We start from the raw sequence: 18,589 nt of genomic DNA on the forward strand, positions 1-18,589 counted from the left end.
GCCCCCGCGAGCTGCCCGCCCCACCTCGCCTCCTCCCTGCGCGCCAGTCCCGGGGGCCAGAGGGGACGCGTGCAGCCCCGCGCTCACCACCACGGTGGATCCTAGCGCAGACGTCACGCGGGTTTACCTGCCTTCGGGTCCTCGTGTCACACGAAGACTCTGTGTCACTTGCACCTTGTATTAAATACATGCGTGCGCTTTCCCCGTGTTGGTCCGCCTCTTGTTTTAGACGGCTCGGTCGAGAACCTAGGCGCGACGGAGGAGAGAGCTGTCCCACGCAGGGTATGTGGGGAAGTGAGTGGAGTGAAGAGTAGGAGAGAGGAGGAAATGCATAATAATGTAGTGATATAGGTCTACATCCAGACCCTGCTAAGCATCAGGAGTACTGAAGAGCTTAGCACTGTTCTTTTCTGGAATGAAATAAGGTTGGAGGGTGGGAGCTACCAATTCTCTGAATTTCCCTTACAGAATCATTCTACATTTCCGGATCCGGACTCCTAGCGCTACCTGGTAGAAGCAGCCCTTCAACCTTAACCTGAGAAGGTCAGTGCGACCGGCCTGAATAACTTGTGGGGCCCTCTCTGAGGTGTGGCTCTGCTGGTGTTACTCAGGACCTGACATCTCTTGCTTCTGAGATCCCACACGGTTAAATACGAAGTGTGACCCTTGAGAAGCTGTGACACACCAAAAGAATGGTAGGACTTTGTCACTTACCCGGGTGGAGGAATGAAAAGTTGCCTCAGACCCAATTCACTGGAACTGAGCTTGCTGAGCAGAGCTGCCGGACTCAGGGAAAGAGCTGCAGACACCGAGGATGGCTCCAGGTGTTCCCGGCTGGCTGATTCACGTACAGGCCCATGTTAGGGTCACCAGGAGAAAGAGAAACATCGGCATTTGCTCTGTGTTCTACAGAGCAGAGGCTGAAGACAGCGAGCGCCGAACAGATCTACCGTGTGTGATGGCACGCCTTCTCCCGCACTCCAGGCTTCAGAGGGCCTTTCACTGAGGTCTTAAACAAATTCCTCAGGAGAGCGCCAGCATCCTTGCGTGGCTCTTCCCTGTAAGCTAGAAGTTACAGTGGGATCTATGACCATTGAGCTGGAATTCCTATCACAAGGGAGATGACTGCAACTCGTGTGACAGAGGTCGAATGCTGGCACCAAATCCTAAACATAAGATAGTATTGTTATGGACTGAATTCTCTCCCCCAAATTACTGTTTCAGAGCCCTGGTTTATTCCAGTGTGACTGCATTTGGAATCAAGATCCTGGCCAGGCGTGGTGGTGCACGCCTGTAATCCCAGCACTTGGGAGGCTGAGGCAGGAGGATCGTTGCGAGTTCAAGACCAGCCTGGGCTACAAAGTGAGCTCAAGGCCAGCCTGAACTGCACAGCCAGACACTGTCTCAAAAAAAAAAAAAAAAAAAAGGAATCAAAATCCTGCCTTAGTTACTTTCTCACCTGCTGAGACACAATGTCAGGCACCCACGACTTAGCAGAGGAAAGCTTTTTTTCTGCTCACAGTGTGTAGGGTTTTCAGGCCATAGTGGGCTGGCTCCAAGGCAGGGCGGCAGGTAGAGGAGAAAGAGCCCAAGGAAGGTCAGGCAGGAAGCAGAGAGAGAGAGCAAGGGAGGAGGAGACAGAGAGACCCTTCCAGGCCGCGCTCCCATGGCCCATCTCCTCGAGCCAGGCTTCACCTCCCAACACCACACGTAGCTATGAACTCAGCAGGGGTTACTCCCCTGATTAATCACGCCCCAGGATCCCATCACCTAGCAGGAGCACCGCCTGTGAGAACAGGAGTTTTGCAGGAACATCCGGATATGAACCATAACAGACCTCTAGGGTGCTAATGGAAGTCCAGTGAGATCACACGGTGGGACTTTGGTCAGTAGGACTGGTGTCCTTGTGAGAAAAGAAAGACACCTGCTCCCTCTCCGCCTCTGTGCACAGAGGAAGAACCAAGGGAAGACAGGGAGAGAGCAGCCAGCAGCGGGCCGGGGAGTGGCCTGGCCAACACTCGCCCCACAGCTCTCTGCCAGCCTCCGGGAGGTGAGAAAATAAATTGTTTAAAGCCACCCCCTTTGTGGTACGTTGTTAGGCAGTGCGTGTGCACTAATACAGGCGTGTTTTATAAACAAGCAGTGAGCAGAATATTCCAACTCAGATCCTTGGCTAGACTGTCTCCACGGCCACGACTGTCTCATTTCTTCGCTTGCCTTGAGAAAACGATTTCCCCCAACACTTTTGAAAGTAGAGCCCTGGAATGGTGACACCCAAAGTGCTGGTGAAATGCATTATGGGGGCAGGTCTGCACGGACTCTTCCTGTGGGAGCCGCTGACCCAGCTGAGGTCTTGCTGCCCACTGAGCCTGAAAGGTCTTCAAAGCCATGGAAGAAGCCATCTCCTACATGTCATGTGTTTATTGATTGCATAATCTTGGGGAGATGTTTTGTACAACACCGCACAATCTCTGTAAATATGTCTCCCACACTAGCATTCTGAGCCCACGACCCTGAACTTTGCTTTTAAGTGTGTGCGCGTGCACACGCACATAATGATTTTTCATTTTCTTTGAAATACACATAGGACTTCACGTGCAGTTGTGCCATACTTTATGTAATTAAATAATTCTGAGTTATTTAATAAGTGACTAGATACCTACTTAATAAACCCTAGTTTCTCGGGGTTTCCCCAGTCGTGCAGTTACCGGTCGTGTGCTGGATCTTCCGAATTCTCCTCCGCAGCAGATACACAGCGCGCCGGACACAGCAGGGTCCTGGGCAGCGGCAGCACGAGCCTCGCTCTCGGCCGCGCTGGGGAAAAACCAGGCAACCCACGAAAACGGTGTGGGGAAAAGAAAAGCCCCAAGCCAGGGATTCCTGTCCACTCTCAGGTGAGGTTAGCAGCCTGGCCCGAGGGCGGCGGGCTGCGCGGGGCTGGGAAGGCCCGAGGAGCCGCCTGCTGTGCGCTGAGCTCAGAAGCGCTCCGGGCGGGCGTGCGCGGCCAGCGGCCATGGGCAGGACGCGGCGCCCAGGCCGCACGAGCGGACGGTGTTTTTGAGGCACCGGGGAGAGCCGCCTTGCGGGCTGTGATGGCCGAGTGGTTAAGGCGTTGGACTCGAAATCCAATGGGGTTTCCCCGCGCAGGTTCAAATCCTGCTCACAGCGGCTCCTAGCGACTCCGAACTCTGGGAGCGCTTTTGTTCCTCTTACTGACAGCGCGGGCGGTCAGAGTCCTGCCCCCTCCCTGTCCACCGGCCCTGAGGCCGCTCCCGCACCTGACGCCCCCGCGTGCCTTCCTCACGGTCCGCGCCATCGCTGCGTTCGGCCTGCGGAGTATCTGCCTGTTTCTCTAGGAGAATGCTAAATGGAGAAGCTCGGGCAGATCCCAGTGGCGAAGAGTAACTGTGGAAACGTTCCTTTTAACAAATCTAGAAGACTGCCCGTGCGAACGCGAGCAGGTAGCTCCGGAAAGACTTTGTCTGGCGGTGATCACAAACACCTGCTCCTGAAAGGTCTTTGAAAGCTTTCATAAGCCCCTGAAAGATCTTTGGGATCACAAACACCCGCGAGCGAGAGGGTCCGCGCCGCGCGGGGGTTGCAGAACTGGGGCCACACCACTTGGCCGGTGCCGCGCTTCCTGATGAGCACCACTGTCCTCCTACGTCCACGTGTGGGCTCGGGGGCCTTGGCGCGCTGGGTTCCCGCGCCTTCTCGGCGCGTGGCATCACTTTCGCCACCACGGGACTCGGGAGAGAGGAGGGAAACGCCGTTCCCGCCTCCGTGTACTTGATCCCACTTTCCTTTCAGTTAAATCTGAAGCAAACCGTGGGTATCACTCCCAGGTGACCCAGTCCAGCACCCAGGTCACCCAGACCAGCACCCAGGTCCATGGGGAAGGGACGGAGTCGCCGCGCTGGTCCAGAAGCACCGCCTGCAGCTGCCCCACAGGAACTGTCAAAATAAATGTGAGGGGCTGCACCTCATGCAGATAGGAGAGACTTATCCTCACTGCTGGGGTCAGCGCGACTCGGGTTTTCTGCAATGCTCCGACTCAGACTGAGCAGCCAGAGAACCCAGGAGCAGGGGTGGCGGTGCTCCGGCTAACCAATCCCACCCTGCTCCAGGAGGTTCTGAGTTTGAGTCCCGAATGGCCCAACCTGCTGACATGGGTTTTGGTTGATGTTCAGAAATTTTCCTTTGTGTTGTTCAAATGACCTTGAGACAACAATATTAAAGCGGGAGAACTCAGACACAGCGTAAATATATAACGGATTCTCTTATAAGGAAAGCCCACAGTATAAAGAGCAACAGAAGAGGTCCATACTGGAAGGTCTTTTGCAAAAGGGAAGGAGGCCGAGAGGTGGGCAGAGAGGTTTTAAGATGTGTTACGTACCTGCGCCAGCTGCTCACGAGGAATGCGCTCTGCACACACGGACCACTGAGAATTTTTTTAAAAATGATTAAATTGTGATATATCCTGGTGATGCAACACTGAACAGCAGCAAAAATAAAATATAGCTTCATGGAAAAAATAAGAGAAATAAATGGTTAAAGTTCACTGCAAGAGAATTCCCTTGATATGGAGAGAAGGGGCCTGCCGGAGGAGATCTTCGGGAGGACGGCCCGAACTGTCAGGTACAGGACGGCGCCGGAGAATGGAAGGGAGTGAGGCTCTGATGCGAGCTGCGGAAGAGACGAACCTTGAAACCTCCAGGCCGAGAAGCCAGACGGGAAGGCCACGAGTTGTCCTTCTGTTTCTGTGAACCATCGACTCCAGACACACAGTCCTCGCGGTCACCAGGGAGAGAGCGCGGTCACAGAGCTTGTGCTGGAGGTGATGACGTCCTCCGAGATAAGATGATGATCACAGTTGCACGACTAAGGGAATGCGTGAGAAACCACCGGACTGCACACGTGTGAAGTTTGGGGTTCAGGCACTGGACTCTCTTTCCTAACCTCCCCTCCTTCGAAGGGCTCCGTCAAGCTTCTGTCCCCAGAGCCTGACTTCACAGAGTAACAGGATGTGGGTCCTTCTCAGAGCCATCTTCTCACTGCCCTTTGACATGACATTCAACAAGTTCTATTTTCAGCCCACTTTCAGCTACATGTACACACAGCCCATTCCAGTACATTCGATTCCATACATTCAGGGAATTGTTTTCCATAAGGTAAATTATGGTCTTATTCTGCTTTCCCCAACTCTACCTTAAAATGAAGCTTTCCTTGCATACCACACTGATCCTTCTTCTGTTTAATTTCTTTTTCTTTTGTCCTTTTGAGTTAGGGTCTCGCTATGCAGTTCAGGCTGGCTTTGAGCTTACTTTGTATCCCAGGCTGGCCTCAAACTCACTGTGATCCTCCTGCCTCAGCCTCCTGAGTGCTGGGATTATAGGTATGAGCCACCACCCCTGACTATTTAATTTTTAAAATGTTGCTGCTACTCTGTGTCTTCCCATTTTTGTCCTGTTGTATTTATGGTCACCTTTCTCCTCCCCCCTCCCTTTTTCTCCTCCTCTCTCCTCTTCCTTTGTTCTCTTTCTGTGTTCTCTTCCTTTCTTCCTTCTTAGTGGGTTTCTGGGTGGGGAGACATCAGATCTATCTTTAATGCACCACCGTGGCCTATCTCTGACTCACTGATTTCCACTATGCTGGACACGCAGAGGACGAGCAGAGCAGCACAGTGGGCACGAGGAGGGTGCCAGCATTTGGGTCCCTATAAACCCCCGGGGGCTGTAGCACCCATCTAGGATGCAGGAATCTGGAAAGTGTTGCCCCTAATCCAGCACAGAAAAATCTAGGTAATTCAGAAATAAAAACTCTCTGACCCCATGAGAGAGCTGAGGTGGCAGAGTAAACAAATAGCCCTTTTTTTTTTTTTCTTTTTTGGTACTGGGAACCGAACTCAAGACGTTGCATTTCCTAGGCAGGCTCTTGCACCACTGAGCTATATCCCCACCCAAATGAAGGAGTCTCAACCCGAAGGAAAAACAGGTGCACCCAAGCAGAAATGGGACATAATAATAGTTCACACTTGGCAGTGGGATGCAGATGGGTCCTCCACTCAAGAGGCTGAGAAAGCATCAGCTAAAATTCAGTGTCTTACGAATTTTTTGAGTCAGTGTGGGTCAGAAGGAAATTCTAGAATTCCTAGGATCAAGTACTCAAGCTGAGCTTACACATTCTTGTAGAAAATATAGAAGTAAAATGTGATTAGTACTATTCCCCCTGCAAAAAAGGAAAAAGAGAAATTAGGCCTTATTAGTCCTCTATAGAGAAAGACTTCTCTACAGCGAAAATGAAAATATATGTCATACCAGGGAAAATATACTTCTGAAAGACACATCTGACCGCTGTCATGGGTGCGAAACGTATGAAGAACTCTCAAAACTCAATAATGAGAAAAATTTAAAATGAGCACGTATTGGAGCACACACTCGAGAACAGTACACATGACCGTTAAGTAAGCCCATGAAAGCACTCTTCACTCTTCCCGGCAGTGCCAATCAAATCACAGTGAGACCCGAGACATACCCAGTTAGGTGGCTGAAAATGTAAAAGGGAGTCAAAAACACCAAGCGTTGGCGAGAACTCAGGGGACTTGAGCTCCTGGCTGAGCCGCTGGAAAGCGGCTTGGCCGGCTTGGGGAGCCAGAAGCGGTTTGTCCTAAAGGTGTAGCGCGCGGGCGGAAGGCGCCGCCTGGGGAGCAGCTTTCCCTGCAGACGTCGGAGCGGATCCTGAGAGCAGCGCCGGCCGGTGTCCAGGGAAAGGAACCTTCGAACCCGGCCGGCTTGCCTTGCTCTCCTGGGCCCGAAGATCCTCCGAGGGCGCCGCTTCCTCACCCGGCCACGATCGCTGCCGCTGCGGTGAGGTTGGAGTTGGAGCTACTCCGTAGGTAAAACAAAGCCTTCTCAAGAACTACCGGGAGTGGGGCTCGAACCCACGCAGACTTACGTCCATTGGATCTTAAGTCCAACGCCTTAACCACTCGGCCATCCCGGTGACACTTAAGTTGGCTTCCTTCCTACTTATAATTTTGATCTTTGAACGATTTTTTTTTTTTTTTTTTAAGTTAATACCTGTGAAACCTGAAGTTTAAAGGAAAGTATAAAAGAAACAAAGTCTTGGGACTGGGGATTTAGCTCAGTGGCAAAGCGTCTGCCTGGCTAAGCGAAAGGTCGTGAGTTCGGTTCCCAGTACAGGAGAAAAACCAAAAAAAAAACCAAAATTTTGTAACACTGCTTAGAAAGAAATGAATTTTAAAAAATCTTTAACAAGGACTATTTCACCACTAATTTGCACCACACGTCATGCTAGGTCTTAGGGAAAGACAAACCATCCCCGATCCCAGGGACTTGCACTGAAATAAGGCTTATGATTTTAACAACAGGAAAGCACAGGATGCAACAGCGATGGTCACTTTTTTGGACCCTACCTTGTCAGCACTTAGAAAGTGCAAAGGGGACGTGGGGGTGTGCAGCCATCTGGGCCACTCCCAGAACCCCAGGAAACGGTTCTGCCCGCTGAATCCAAGCCCGCGAGAGGGACACTCGTTGCCTCCTGCGTCCGAGGGCTTCCCGCCCGGCCCAAGGCTCGCCTGTTACACCCAGGGGAGCTCCCGGAGCCGGGAACCCTGCGCTCGCCCTAGAGGCCGAATCCACCACGCCGATTCCAACGAGCTGCGTTTCCGCCCGCAGTCCCGGCTCCCGCGGCGCGGCCTCCTCCTGCGCCCACGCGGTGCGGGCGCCGCCGAGGGCCCGGGACGCCCACAGGCGCGGAAGGCTGCGTGGGGGAAACCCGGGGAGCAGGGCCCGGGTGGGCCTGGGAACGTCTGGAAAGACTGCAAGAACCAGAGATGAAGCTAAATCCTGGAGTGGGGTGGGGATGGAGTTCGTGTCCACGCACCAGAGTCACAAAAGTAAACACCCCTCTGCTGTGCCGGGGACCAGAGGGAATGCTGCACGGGAGAAGGCGCGTCCGCCGCAGCCCAGGACAGGAGATGACCGCCTCCGACTCAGAGCCACTGGCACGGACCGCACCCAGCGCCTCCGCGAATCCAGACTCGGGGTTCGCCGCCACGGGTCCCCCAGCGCCGGCACCATTCAGTCCGTCGGTGCGGAGGGCCTGTGGAGAGAGGAGGTCCCACGCGGGATGTGCACGAGGGCTTTGCTTATTGCTCCATTACTGTGATTCTCAACGTGCTCCGTAAGAGACACACGCGCAGTGTATGCAACACACTTCTCTATATAGGACCCCCCAAAAGTTAATAGAAATATATGAAGAAAATATCTTTACGACCGGACAGAAAATAACTGTAAAAATATCTTTAAAAGCCAAATAATCTAGCAAAACACCGATATAGTTTGCTCCATCTAAATCAAAGATATATTCGAGGAAGGCCATAGTAGGAAAGTAAGTAGGAATGACAAAAGTAGAAGATCCTGGAAATATTTTTAAATAACAAGATCTTAATATATAAATAATACAACATGAAAATTATCAAGATCATTAGGAAACAGGTAAAGACTAGGAACGGGATATTCATCAAAAATTCAGGAAGTATTAAATGTGTTTTAAACATGTAATATTATTAGCAACTTATAAAACGCAAAACAACATGAGATATCGCTTGACTACTCTGGACGGGCAGGCTCAGAAGACCGGGAGGGTCGGCGCCTGCAGGAGGGCGGGTGCGAGAGCTCCCACGTCCCGCGCGCAGAGCTGACACTCACGCAGCACTGGGGGGACCGCAGCGCTGTCACTGGAGTGAGGACCGCCCGCGCCCAGGTGTCCGACCCTGAGCTCCCAGGCGTACTGGACCACACACACCCAGGACCGCAAAGGTAGGGCTGTGTCCTGTGGGATGCTAACGGCGGCAGGGTTTGGTCTTTCAGAATCAGATTCAGCCTTGAAGACAAGCGCACCCTACTGGCTATCACGCGGCCGTTGGAAGGAATGGGGATGTGCATGTAGCAATGCACGTCATTTAAAAAAGAAACTTGTAAAAAACTCTTCAATAGGCTCTCCTCCTCTACTCATACTGTTCATTCTTCCTCACTCAGCCTTGCAGGCACTGCTTCTGCCTTTGGTCTCAGTCTCCTTTGGGAACCGCTGGGCGCAGGGCAAACCTCAGCCGCTTCCGGACGACCGCCGCTAGCGGGAGGCAAAGTGGGCGGGAAGGGTGGGTGGGAGGGTATGTTGCGATTGGGCCATCAATCAGCAAGCAACTAATCTGAAGGATAAATTTAAGGTTCGCATCTAATTACTATGCAAAAGTAACACCCGTCGGTCAGGTCGTTTCCGTAGTGTAGTGGTTATCACGTTCGCCTAACACGCGAAAGGTCCCCGGTTCGAAACCGGGCGGAAACACTGGCTAGGAGTTGTTTTGTGAGTTTGGTTTGAATCTGTTCACCCATCAGTCTAGTCTCAAAGCAGCTTTCCTTTGCAGCCAGGGCAGCGAGGGTCGGCGACAGAGAAGTATTTCCTCCCATATGCCCAGCTTCTGCAGATAGAGGACCACGGGGAAAACAGCAGGGCACACTAGTCAGGTCTGCTGTAGAGTGATGTGCCTTTTACTCAGAGAAAATGTGGGTAGCTGGGCTTGCAGCAGTGGAAGGACTGACTGCACCTGGCCCACACCAGCCCTGGGAAGAGGGCTCTGCACACAGAGCGGAGGGGTGGGCGCAAGGAGAGACACCCACTCCTCTGGCCAGAGAGCCTGAGCGCCGCGCGTCAGCGCGCGGGAGGACAAAAGGTGGCTGGAGGCGGCAGCGTTTTCCAGATAGAGATTAGGGGATCGCGGAGAAAACGGAAGTGAGAAGTGAAAGAAAGAGAGAATAAAGAAGCTGTAGGAAGGAAGCTGCCATTCACCGAATCAAGGAGGAGCAACTGGGCAAGTTTTCACCTGCTGCAAGGTACTTTGTACTCATGACCAAATTCCCACTGGAGAGAAACCCTGTGTATGCCATCAATGGTCAAATACATGAAGGAAGTCACGCTGAGGAGCAACCTCAGTATGTAATATGGAAAAGCCTTCTGTCATTCCTGTCATGATAGATATCAAAAATTCACAGAGGTAAGTGAACTGTGAATATATAATATGACACTGACAGGAAAGGACTTACAGTGGAGAGAAGCCTTTTGTCCGGAATAAGGAAAATCTTCAGCACAGAGGGCAGGGTGCAGCTCTCAGCACATACATGGAAGAATTCATAGCGGAGAAAATCTGAACAGAAGTGAGCCACCTGCAAAAGGTTATATTTTTTCATTGCATTCAAATACATGAATGAATTCACAAGGCAGAGAAGCCATGGGTATGTCATCATAGAGGAAGACCCTTCAGCTCTTCCAGTTACCTTGAGATATGTGAAGGAACGCACATTGCAAAGAAGCACTACGTAGAAAATGTGAGAAGGCGCTGTTTCCCATAACCTCAGAAGACATGAGCAAACTCACCCTCCGAGGATGCATGAAGAATGTGAGAAGGCTTCATTCATACATGATTTTTTATGCACACTGCACTGTGGAGAAACCCGTATCCGTGCATATTGTGTGGGAACACCGCTAGCCACTTGATCTGCTCATATGTATATGCTGTGGGAACACCTCTAGTCATTTTGGTTATATTCACACTGAAAATGAGCACAGTATAGAGAAGCCATCTATATGCAGGATGTGCACAATTACTAAAGCAGATTGGATCAAAGCCCTGTGAGTTCGCTCAGTTAGAAGTCCTATTATCAAAATCTGTTGAACATTTCTTATGTAGTGCAAATTTACACAGGTAGTATGAAAACATGATGTCACTTATTTCTTATTGTGGTTTTTTTTTTTTACTTTTTTTCCAGTACCAGGAATGGAACTCACAACCTCTTGCTTTCTAGGCAGGCACTTATGACACTGAGCTATATCCCCAGATATCAGTTATTGCTGTAGAATTCTGCAGAAAACAGACAACCAAAGGGATATCCTGAAGGATAAATGTAGTGTGTTCATCTGTAACTCTTAAAGTAGGTGTCGGGAGTACGTATTTGCAAGTTCACTTTCAAGAATAAATGTTGTGCTGATATTAAAGGGGAAAAAAAACAAAGATAATTAGATAGCAGACAGAGATATTCAGAGATGTGACCCTGGGACATTTACTGATCCCCAGCTTGCTAAAGCAGAGATCAGCAAACTCGTGTCCTTGAACGAAGTCAAGACCCTCTAGAGATCTTGTGAAGGCAGGAGACCCTTCTAGCTGGAGTGTAAGCGGTCTTCCCCTTAAATCTCAGTTTGAGTAACTCTGCTCCACTTGGCCTCCAGATTCTGGGAAAAGACACAGAACTGGAAGGAGCTAACACCAAGTGGGCTGTCCTGTGAAATTCAGAAAGGGAGGCTCCCCTTCCCCGCCTGCGGCCCACGCACACCTGAAGGTCTGGCTCACTTAACATTACTCCTCTCTCCCCCTCTTCTTCAAGCAAAAGTGCTTTTTTCCTCAAACAAGTCCAGAGCGGCAGCCTCAGCTCAGGGTGGGCGCAGCTGGAAGACCCAGCCCGGCTGCTAGGAGAGGCTGCTGGCTGGGGGATGAGGCCTGTGGGATGACCTGCCCCTTCCTTGGCCACAGTGAGAGTCAGATCCCAAGGTCCAGTCCCTGCCGTCTTTGAGAGCTCTGTCGTGGACACAGAGGGAGGTGGGAAGCAGGCGGAGCTGGCCATGAGGACACTGCGGGGCAAGAAGGCTGCGAGGGTCTGGGCCTCTCTGCTCCCCGACACTGAGGTCATCTCACGTGCGTCTCCATCGTGGCCTGGACAGCCTGCACAGCATTCCTGAGCGGTGGATCCCAGAGGCCTCACGTGCCCATCATCCTAGTGAGGAGTAAGGAGGCCCTGAGCACACCGGGGGGAGCTGGCCAAAGCGCAGCAGGAGCCTGAAGGTCTGAGGAAGGCTGGGACCAGAGAGGGATCGGTGCCTTCGGCCTCCTTGAGTGAGGTGTTCGAGATGGCCACTCAGGCTGGCCTCCAGGTCTGCAAGGATAGCGCAGGAGGGGCTGCACACTCTGAGAGCCCCTGCCTCCCTGACTTGCCTCTTCCTTCACAAGCGTATAGAGACAACCACCCACCCGCCGCACCCCTCAGGACTCCACGCTGAAGGCCTCTTCGGTGCCCTCCCGCCCAGGACTGCGTGGGTTTTCCAGTCCAGGGAGGTGGTGGTGGGTAACACAGGTTACCCTGTGTTTGCAGAGCAGGGGCCCAGCTCCTGCGGCCCTGGCCCACGGGCGGGGCTCTTTCTCCCTTGGGCCTTCCCAAAGGACGGTCACGCCCAGCGCTTTATTCACTTCTGGCTCCCAGGACCGTGTCTGGGGTAGGGGGTTGGGGTTTCTACTCTGGGCAGGGGCCTTTGTCACATCACTTGGTGGGGAGGGCGTGAATTAAAGTTGCAGATTCTGGCCGGGATTGGTGGCGCATGCCTGTAATCCCAACAGTCCAGAGCCTGAGGCAGGAGGGTCGATTTGAGTTCGAGGTTCGCCTGCACTACACAGCAAGACACTGTCTCAAAAAAAGAGTTCATCTCTCATTCATTCAATGGATCCTTACAGACGTGTTCTGTGCGTGTGATGCTAAGCACTAGGATGATATTTGCAAACCAAACAGAAAAGAATCGCTTCTCTTTCCTATTGGGAAGATTACAGAATTTTTTTAAAGTAAGATATTTCTAAAATATTAGATCATGTGATAAATACTAAGGAGAACAATTGTTAGGGGTGGACATTAGGGTCAAGTTTGATCTTCTGTCGGAGAGAAAATACTGGTGATATTTGAGCCAAAATCTGAAGGAAAGAAATTAGCCCAGGGGTGCCTTTCAGACAGAGGAAATAGTGCCCAAAACACTCGGATGTGGCCTGCCCCCGTGTGCTAGAGGAATAGCAGATAAAGCTACTGAAGGAAAATGAAAGTTTAATGAAAAAACGGAGCCGTGGGTGTATCAGAGACCTGGGAGGAGCCATTCCCCGCTCGCAGGAAGGGCGGAGCCCGCCTTAGCCTTCTCATTCGCAAGGTAAAACCTACGTTGGCCCGTACGGGGATCGAACCCGCGACCTTGGCGTTATTAGCACCACGCTCTAACCAACTGAGCTAACCGGCCACTTAGGAAAGCGTCTGTTTTCTAATGTAGGAAGATTGATCACAGCCTCGGAGTGGTTTAAAGCAAGCTGTTCTCTTTCCAGAAGATTCATCCGTCTGTCACCTCACCCTGCCCTGCCTCCTGCCGTCCTCCTGTTCCGCCTCAGGGACGAGGTCCTCGCGAGGAGCCGCCTTCTGCGTCCACGCAAGTGGACCGGTAGGAGTAGAGGGGCCCGGCCCCACGCGCCCCTCCTCCCCGACAGCCGCACCGGCTCCTGGCTGCACCCTCCTCAAGCAGCCCAAGCGCCCTGGAGTCGGCAGGGAAACAAGTTCGCATTTGTACCTGCGGGTTGAGCGCAGAGGGAGAGAAATAAAATCTCAGCAAAACAAGGAACCTACTAGCTATCTGCATGGACGGGCCTAGGAAGCGCAGCGGTGCAGAGAAAGGCTTGCGAGGATTTCTGATCGTGTATGATCTGGAGGGAAAGAGCGGCCGGCCCTGCCAGCGAAGAGCTTTCAGACACGAGAACACGGAGCTCCCTTCTAGCTAAACCTGTTACAGCGAACAGGCCAGGGAGGCAGATCAGTTCACGTGGGGCAGAGTCGGATATATCCCGCAGAATGTCAACAATGCACCATGTAACGTACATTTCACAGTCATGTATACGCCATGTACATATATATTCAGTAATATTCAGAGCTGGAGGAAATGGTGAGCCAAAGAGGGGCACGGGGCCCTCTGGCCCGCGGGGCACTCACTCCAGTTCCGGTTCCTCACACCCTGGCCGCCGATCCACCCCTGCCCCTGCTCCCACTCCAGTCCTTCCCGCACAGGGGCCCGCCTGGCAGGCACTGCAGACGGATTCCAGGGCTTATCTTTTGAGTCCAGATTCCTTTCCAGGTCACTGGCTTGTACTAAAAAAGATGCAAATCAGGAACTGCACGTTTTTTATTTGTATGTACACGGCGTATACACGAATGTGAAATGTACGTTACATGTTGTATCGCTGACGTTCTCCGGGATATATCGGACTCTTTGCCCCATGTGAACTGACCTGCCTCCCTGGCCTGTTCGCCTAACCGGTTTAGCTAGAAGGGAGCTCCGTGTTCTCGTGTCTGAAAGCTCTTCTCTTTCAAGAATTTGCCTGGATTCAAGTCCCTTCCAGGATGCAGAGGCTTTGGAGAGGAATGCAGCAGCTTCTACGCAGAAGGGGAGAGTGGGCCACCCTGGAAAAATGTTCCACAGGACGGCAGGCTGTGGGGACTGTTGCTTTAGACAGTTGGGTCTCTTTTTTTGTGTGCTGCAGCTGTGGCTTCCCACCCTCTAGCAGGGTGCAGAGGAGCTGGGAGGAAATCCGGGTCTCTTGGAAACACACAAAACAAAAGGCGACAGTAATTTGCAGACTGACTGAAGGATCTGCTCCTGTCACCAATGCACAGGTTGAGGTACTGAGGGCCCAAATGCATGGACACACCACGCTCCCTGCCTACGAAGGACATGGGCTGTGAATGGTGAAAGAGCAAATTCACTCGGGGTGAGCTTCCAACTCCTGCACGTCCTTACTCCCTCCTTTCACAGCTAAGGTCGAGAGAGGGCATCCACTACACCAGCTCAGAGGAGCAAGACCCACACAAGCGCTGGAAGCAAGCTTGAAACTTCCCGCTTGTCAGGACCACATTTAGCCCAACTAAATTATTCAGTCATTCCACCACCCACCGGCCTTCCTGTGGTCTTTGGCTGCAGAAGATGCCCTCCTTGCCTCATTAAACCCTCAACAAAAATGATGAGATGTTTTCAACACAAACAACCGAAGTGGTTCTACAACTTAGCTTATGAGCTTCACAGAGGTCATCAGGTGCTTTCACACCTGCAGGGTCTGACTGGAAATCCAAGGAAATTTTGGCCCCTCCTAAGCCACCTCATGACCGTGCCCATGGTGAGTGTGACCCGCTGAACTCAGCGCAGGCACAGCCTGCAGCGAACAGGTCCATTTCCACCTGAGGACAGTCAGCCACTTCTGACTGTCCACTCCATACTTTCCTGCTGTCTCAGGTTTCACTGGCCCAGTGGGTCCACATGTGAAGGTGTGGCCTTCCTACCTGTTTGTGTCAGGTTTCCAAAGTCTAAGCCGTGACAGAGTACAGCCACTTTGGAAAACAGCTCAGCAATTTATTAAAAAGTTACATATAGCCAGGCATGGTGGCGTACACCTATAATCTCAGCACTCAGGAGGCTGAGGTGGGGCAGTCAGGAGGCTGAGGCAGGGCACTGCCCTGAGTTCAAGGCCAGCCTGAACTATATAGTGAGACACTGTCAAAAAACAAAGAGAAATTTATAGACAATTTTAATATATAATCCAGCAACTCCACATATACAGGGAAACAAAAACATAGTTTTACATAAAGTCCTGTACATATAAGATCATAGCAACATTATTCACAATAGAAAAAAGTCAGAATAATTCAAATGTCCATCAACTAATCATAGATAAATAAAATGTCATAATGACATATGTCATGCACTAAAATATTCAGCATAAAAAATAAAGTAATACCTGTTACAATATCAATGAACCTCAAAAACATTATGCAAAGTGGAAAAAAGCCAAACATAAAAAAGCACACATTCATCTAGTGTGGTGATTCAACCTGTAATCCCAGCACTCTGCAAGGCAGAGGCAGGAGGATCACAAGTTTCAACTCAGCACTCAAAACTTGGTGTGATCCTTCTTAGAATAAAAGTGGCTGGGGATACAGCTCAATGTGAAAGACCTAGTCTTAGTACCATATCTCAAGTGTCCAAAGCAGGTAAATCCAAGATTAGATGAAAGCGAGAGCATTCAAGGTGGTGTGGCCCACAAAGCAGGTAAATCCATAGGAAGACTAGCAGTTGTCTGGGGAGAGGCGTGACTGCAAAGAGACAGGAAGAGTTTTGGGGCAGGCCTGAGCTGAACAGGAAGACAATTCACGGGGCGCCTAGGGTCTTCCAAGTCCAAGATGAGGGTGGCAACTGGGTATGGTGGCACACGCCTGAAGCAGGAGGATTGCCACGGGTTCAAGGCCAGTCTGAACTACGCGGCGAGACCCTGTCTCAAAACAAACAAGCAAACAACATACAAGCAAACACCCAGATGGCAGTGGCTTAGAACTGGCAGCACTGGAGGCGGGGGAAAGCCATCAAGTTTGTGCGTATTTTTACAGTAAAATTCGCAGGGCTACTTGATAGATTACTCATTCACTCGGCAAATATTTATCGATTGCCCACTGTGTCCACAGTTTTAGGAGCTGGTTGGCAAACTGTTGGACAAAAGAGATGACAGTCCCCATTGTCAAGGCACTCACTATCTGGTAAAAGAGGCAGACAATGACCACATAAATTTAAAAACGCACAGAACACTCCCCATAGTGACAACGGCCTTGCAAAGGCATACAGAATAAAGTTAGAGAAGGAAGAGAGGGCCACTTTGACACTTTGAAAACTCTGACCATGGAAGACCTTTCTGAACAGACATCAGAGGTGCCACGGAGGCAGGGGGACCTGGGGGACCCCAGGTTCCTGGAGAAACACCAGCCGCCCAGGAAGTGGGCACTGGGATCCGGAAGTGGGCTGGACAGGAAGAGGCCGAGGGACCAGAGGACAGAGATGGCGCGGCAGGGAGATCCCCCGAGGCGATAGTGCCGAGACCGGCGCTTAGGACGGGACCCCCGGGGCGGGCCGGGCAGACCCCAGCGGGGCTGAGGCCCAGGACAGACGGGGAGGGGGGCCCGGTGCAGAGACGGGGTGCAGACGCTGGCGTCCTGTCCCGCTGTCGCGATTCCTACAGACGCCTGACCTGCGAGGCGTCGGAAGAAACCCGAGCCTCCGCTGCCTGGCTGAGCTGGAGCCGGGCGGGGCCGCAATAAAGTCCCGGAGCCCGCAGGGGACCGCAGGGCGGCGGAATGGCCGGGGTCCCCGGGCTGTGCGCCCTGCTCCTGGCCTCGCTCTGCGGGCTCCAGGTTCAGGGGGCACAGGCGCTGCGGGCCGCAGGGTCCCCCGCCGGCCTGACCCCCTCTGCCCCGGCCGGCCCAGCTGCATTGCTCCTCCGGCGCCTGCGCGAGCGCGTCCGGCGGCTGCAGGGCGGCGAGGGGCCGGGCCTGGGCCCCCGGGCGGGGTGGCTACAGCAGCCGCTGGATCCCTTCAACTCGTCTGACGGCCGCACCTTCCTGCAGGTGAGACCTCGGCTCCCGCGTCCCTCCCTGCACCTCAGGGTCCCCGCTGTCTGCAGTCGGCATCCCGTCCGCTCCACTGCGTAGCTCGCCCTCTCTCCGCGCTTTCCGGGCCCGCTCTGCCCCGCCCGCCCCTCACTGCTCACTTCCCTCTGGCTGGGCTTCCCTGCTGTCTCCTCGCCGCCCTTCAGATCCGCCCCAAGCCCACCACCTGGTCTGCACACTAGTGAGAATCCGATCGCAGCGGGCAATGGAACGCTCTCCCTGGGGGAAGAACGAACTTGCCGCCTTTCAGTGTCGCTCTGCAGACGCGCTCGAAGGCCTTCCCCTATGGGCCGGGTCCCTAAATTCCCCAGCCGTCAGACACCCCCCAGCCTGGAAGTGCAGAAGGAAGACGCAGACCCAAAACACCTGCCTTTGGGGGAGGACCTCACTCGGGAGAAATGAGCACACACTTACAGGAGCCACCCGACACTACCCCGCCCGTGGGAAAGATCTAGCGAGCCTGGGAACAGGGACGCAGCAGGGGTGACCGCCGCTGACCGGGCCCCCCCTTCCACCCGCAGCGGTACTGGGTGAACGACCGGCACTGGGCTGGCCGGGACGCGCCCGTCTTCCTGCACCTGGGGGGCGAGGGCAGCCTGGGCCCCGGCTCCGTGACGGCAGGTAAGGGTCAGGCGGCTGCATGTGCAAATCGCGGGCCTGAGAGGCCGGGCCTTGGACCCAGCTCGCCCTGCGCGCTCCATAGGGCACCCCGCAGCCCTGGCCCCGGCCTGGGGCGCCCTGGTGATAAGCCTGGAACACCGGTTCTACGGCCTCAGCGTCCCTGCCGGGGGCCTGGGCTCGACCCAGCTCCGCTACCTGTCCAGCCGCCACGCGTGAGTGTCCGGCCAGCGCTGCCTGCGTCTCGCCGCTGCCCTGGTCCCTTCCCTTCACCCCTCCTCGGTCTGGCCACACCTCTGGCCCGAGCTAAGCCGCTCCCAGCTGCGCAGGTGGCTCCGCGGCAGCCTCTCCGGAAGTTAGGGAGCCGGCGAGCCCGGAGGGAGCGGCGTCCGGAGCCGCAGTCCTGTCCTCTGGGCTCTGCGCTCCCGGCCCCGCTGGGGCCCCTCCTCCTCCCCGTATTTGTCACGTTTTCGTCTAAACGGCCCGGGAAGTTGCGCCCTCCCTCTCGCCTGGTCGGGGCGGCGGGCTCTCCGGAGGGCGAGGGAGGGAGGCCGGTCTCCGCGGGCCCGGCGCGAGCTTCGGCGGGCTGCAGTGGCGAGCGCGGGCCCCGGACGTCCTTC

General features: G+C 53.6%; 1 protein-coding gene and 4 non-coding genes across 5 annotated transcripts in view; 3 read left to right on the plus strand and 2 right to left on the minus strand.

Moving 5' to 3' along the window:
- Window positions 1-3,086: 3,086 nt before the first annotated feature.
- Window positions 3,087-3,168, plus strand: Trnas-cga. The gene has a single exon. It is a non-coding gene; the product is annotated as a tRNA-Ser (tRNA).
- Window positions 3,169-6,919: 3,751 nt separating this feature from the next.
- Window positions 6,920-7,002, minus strand: Trnal-uaa. Its single transcript has one exon. It is a non-coding gene; the product is annotated as a tRNA-Leu (tRNA).
- Window positions 7,003-9,296: 2,294 nt separating this feature from the next.
- On the plus strand, window positions 9,297-9,369 carry Trnav-aac. Its single transcript has one exon. It is a non-coding gene; the product is annotated as a tRNA-Val (tRNA).
- Window positions 9,370-13,048: 3,679 nt separating this feature from the next.
- Trnai-aau lies at window positions 13,049-13,122 on the minus strand. Its single transcript has one exon. It is a non-coding gene; the product is annotated as a tRNA-Ile (tRNA).
- A 3,917-nt stretch (window positions 13,123-17,039) lies between these two features.
- Prss16 (protease, serine, 16 (thymus)) overlaps window positions 17,040-18,589 on the plus strand; it is a 5,711-nt gene continuing 4,161 nt past the window's right edge. Inside the window, exons 1-4 of the mRNA XM_013521807.1 lie at window positions 17,040-17,309; window positions 17,873-17,972; window positions 18,055-18,186; window positions 18,291-18,550. Coding sequence (XP_013377261.1) covers window positions 17,040-17,309; window positions 17,873-17,972; window positions 18,055-18,186; window positions 18,291-18,550 — 762 coding nt within the window. The remainder of the gene's footprint in view (window positions 17,310-17,872; window positions 17,973-18,054; window positions 18,187-18,290; window positions 18,551-18,589) is intronic.

The sequence above is a fragment of the Chinchilla lanigera genome, unplaced genomic scaffold (genome assembly GCF_000276665.1).
Source record: "Chinchilla lanigera isolate Chin_1 unplaced genomic scaffold, ChiLan1.0 scaffold00064, whole genome shotgun sequence".
Lineage (NCBI taxonomy): Eukaryota > Metazoa > Chordata > Mammalia > Rodentia > Chinchillidae > Chinchilla > Chinchilla lanigera.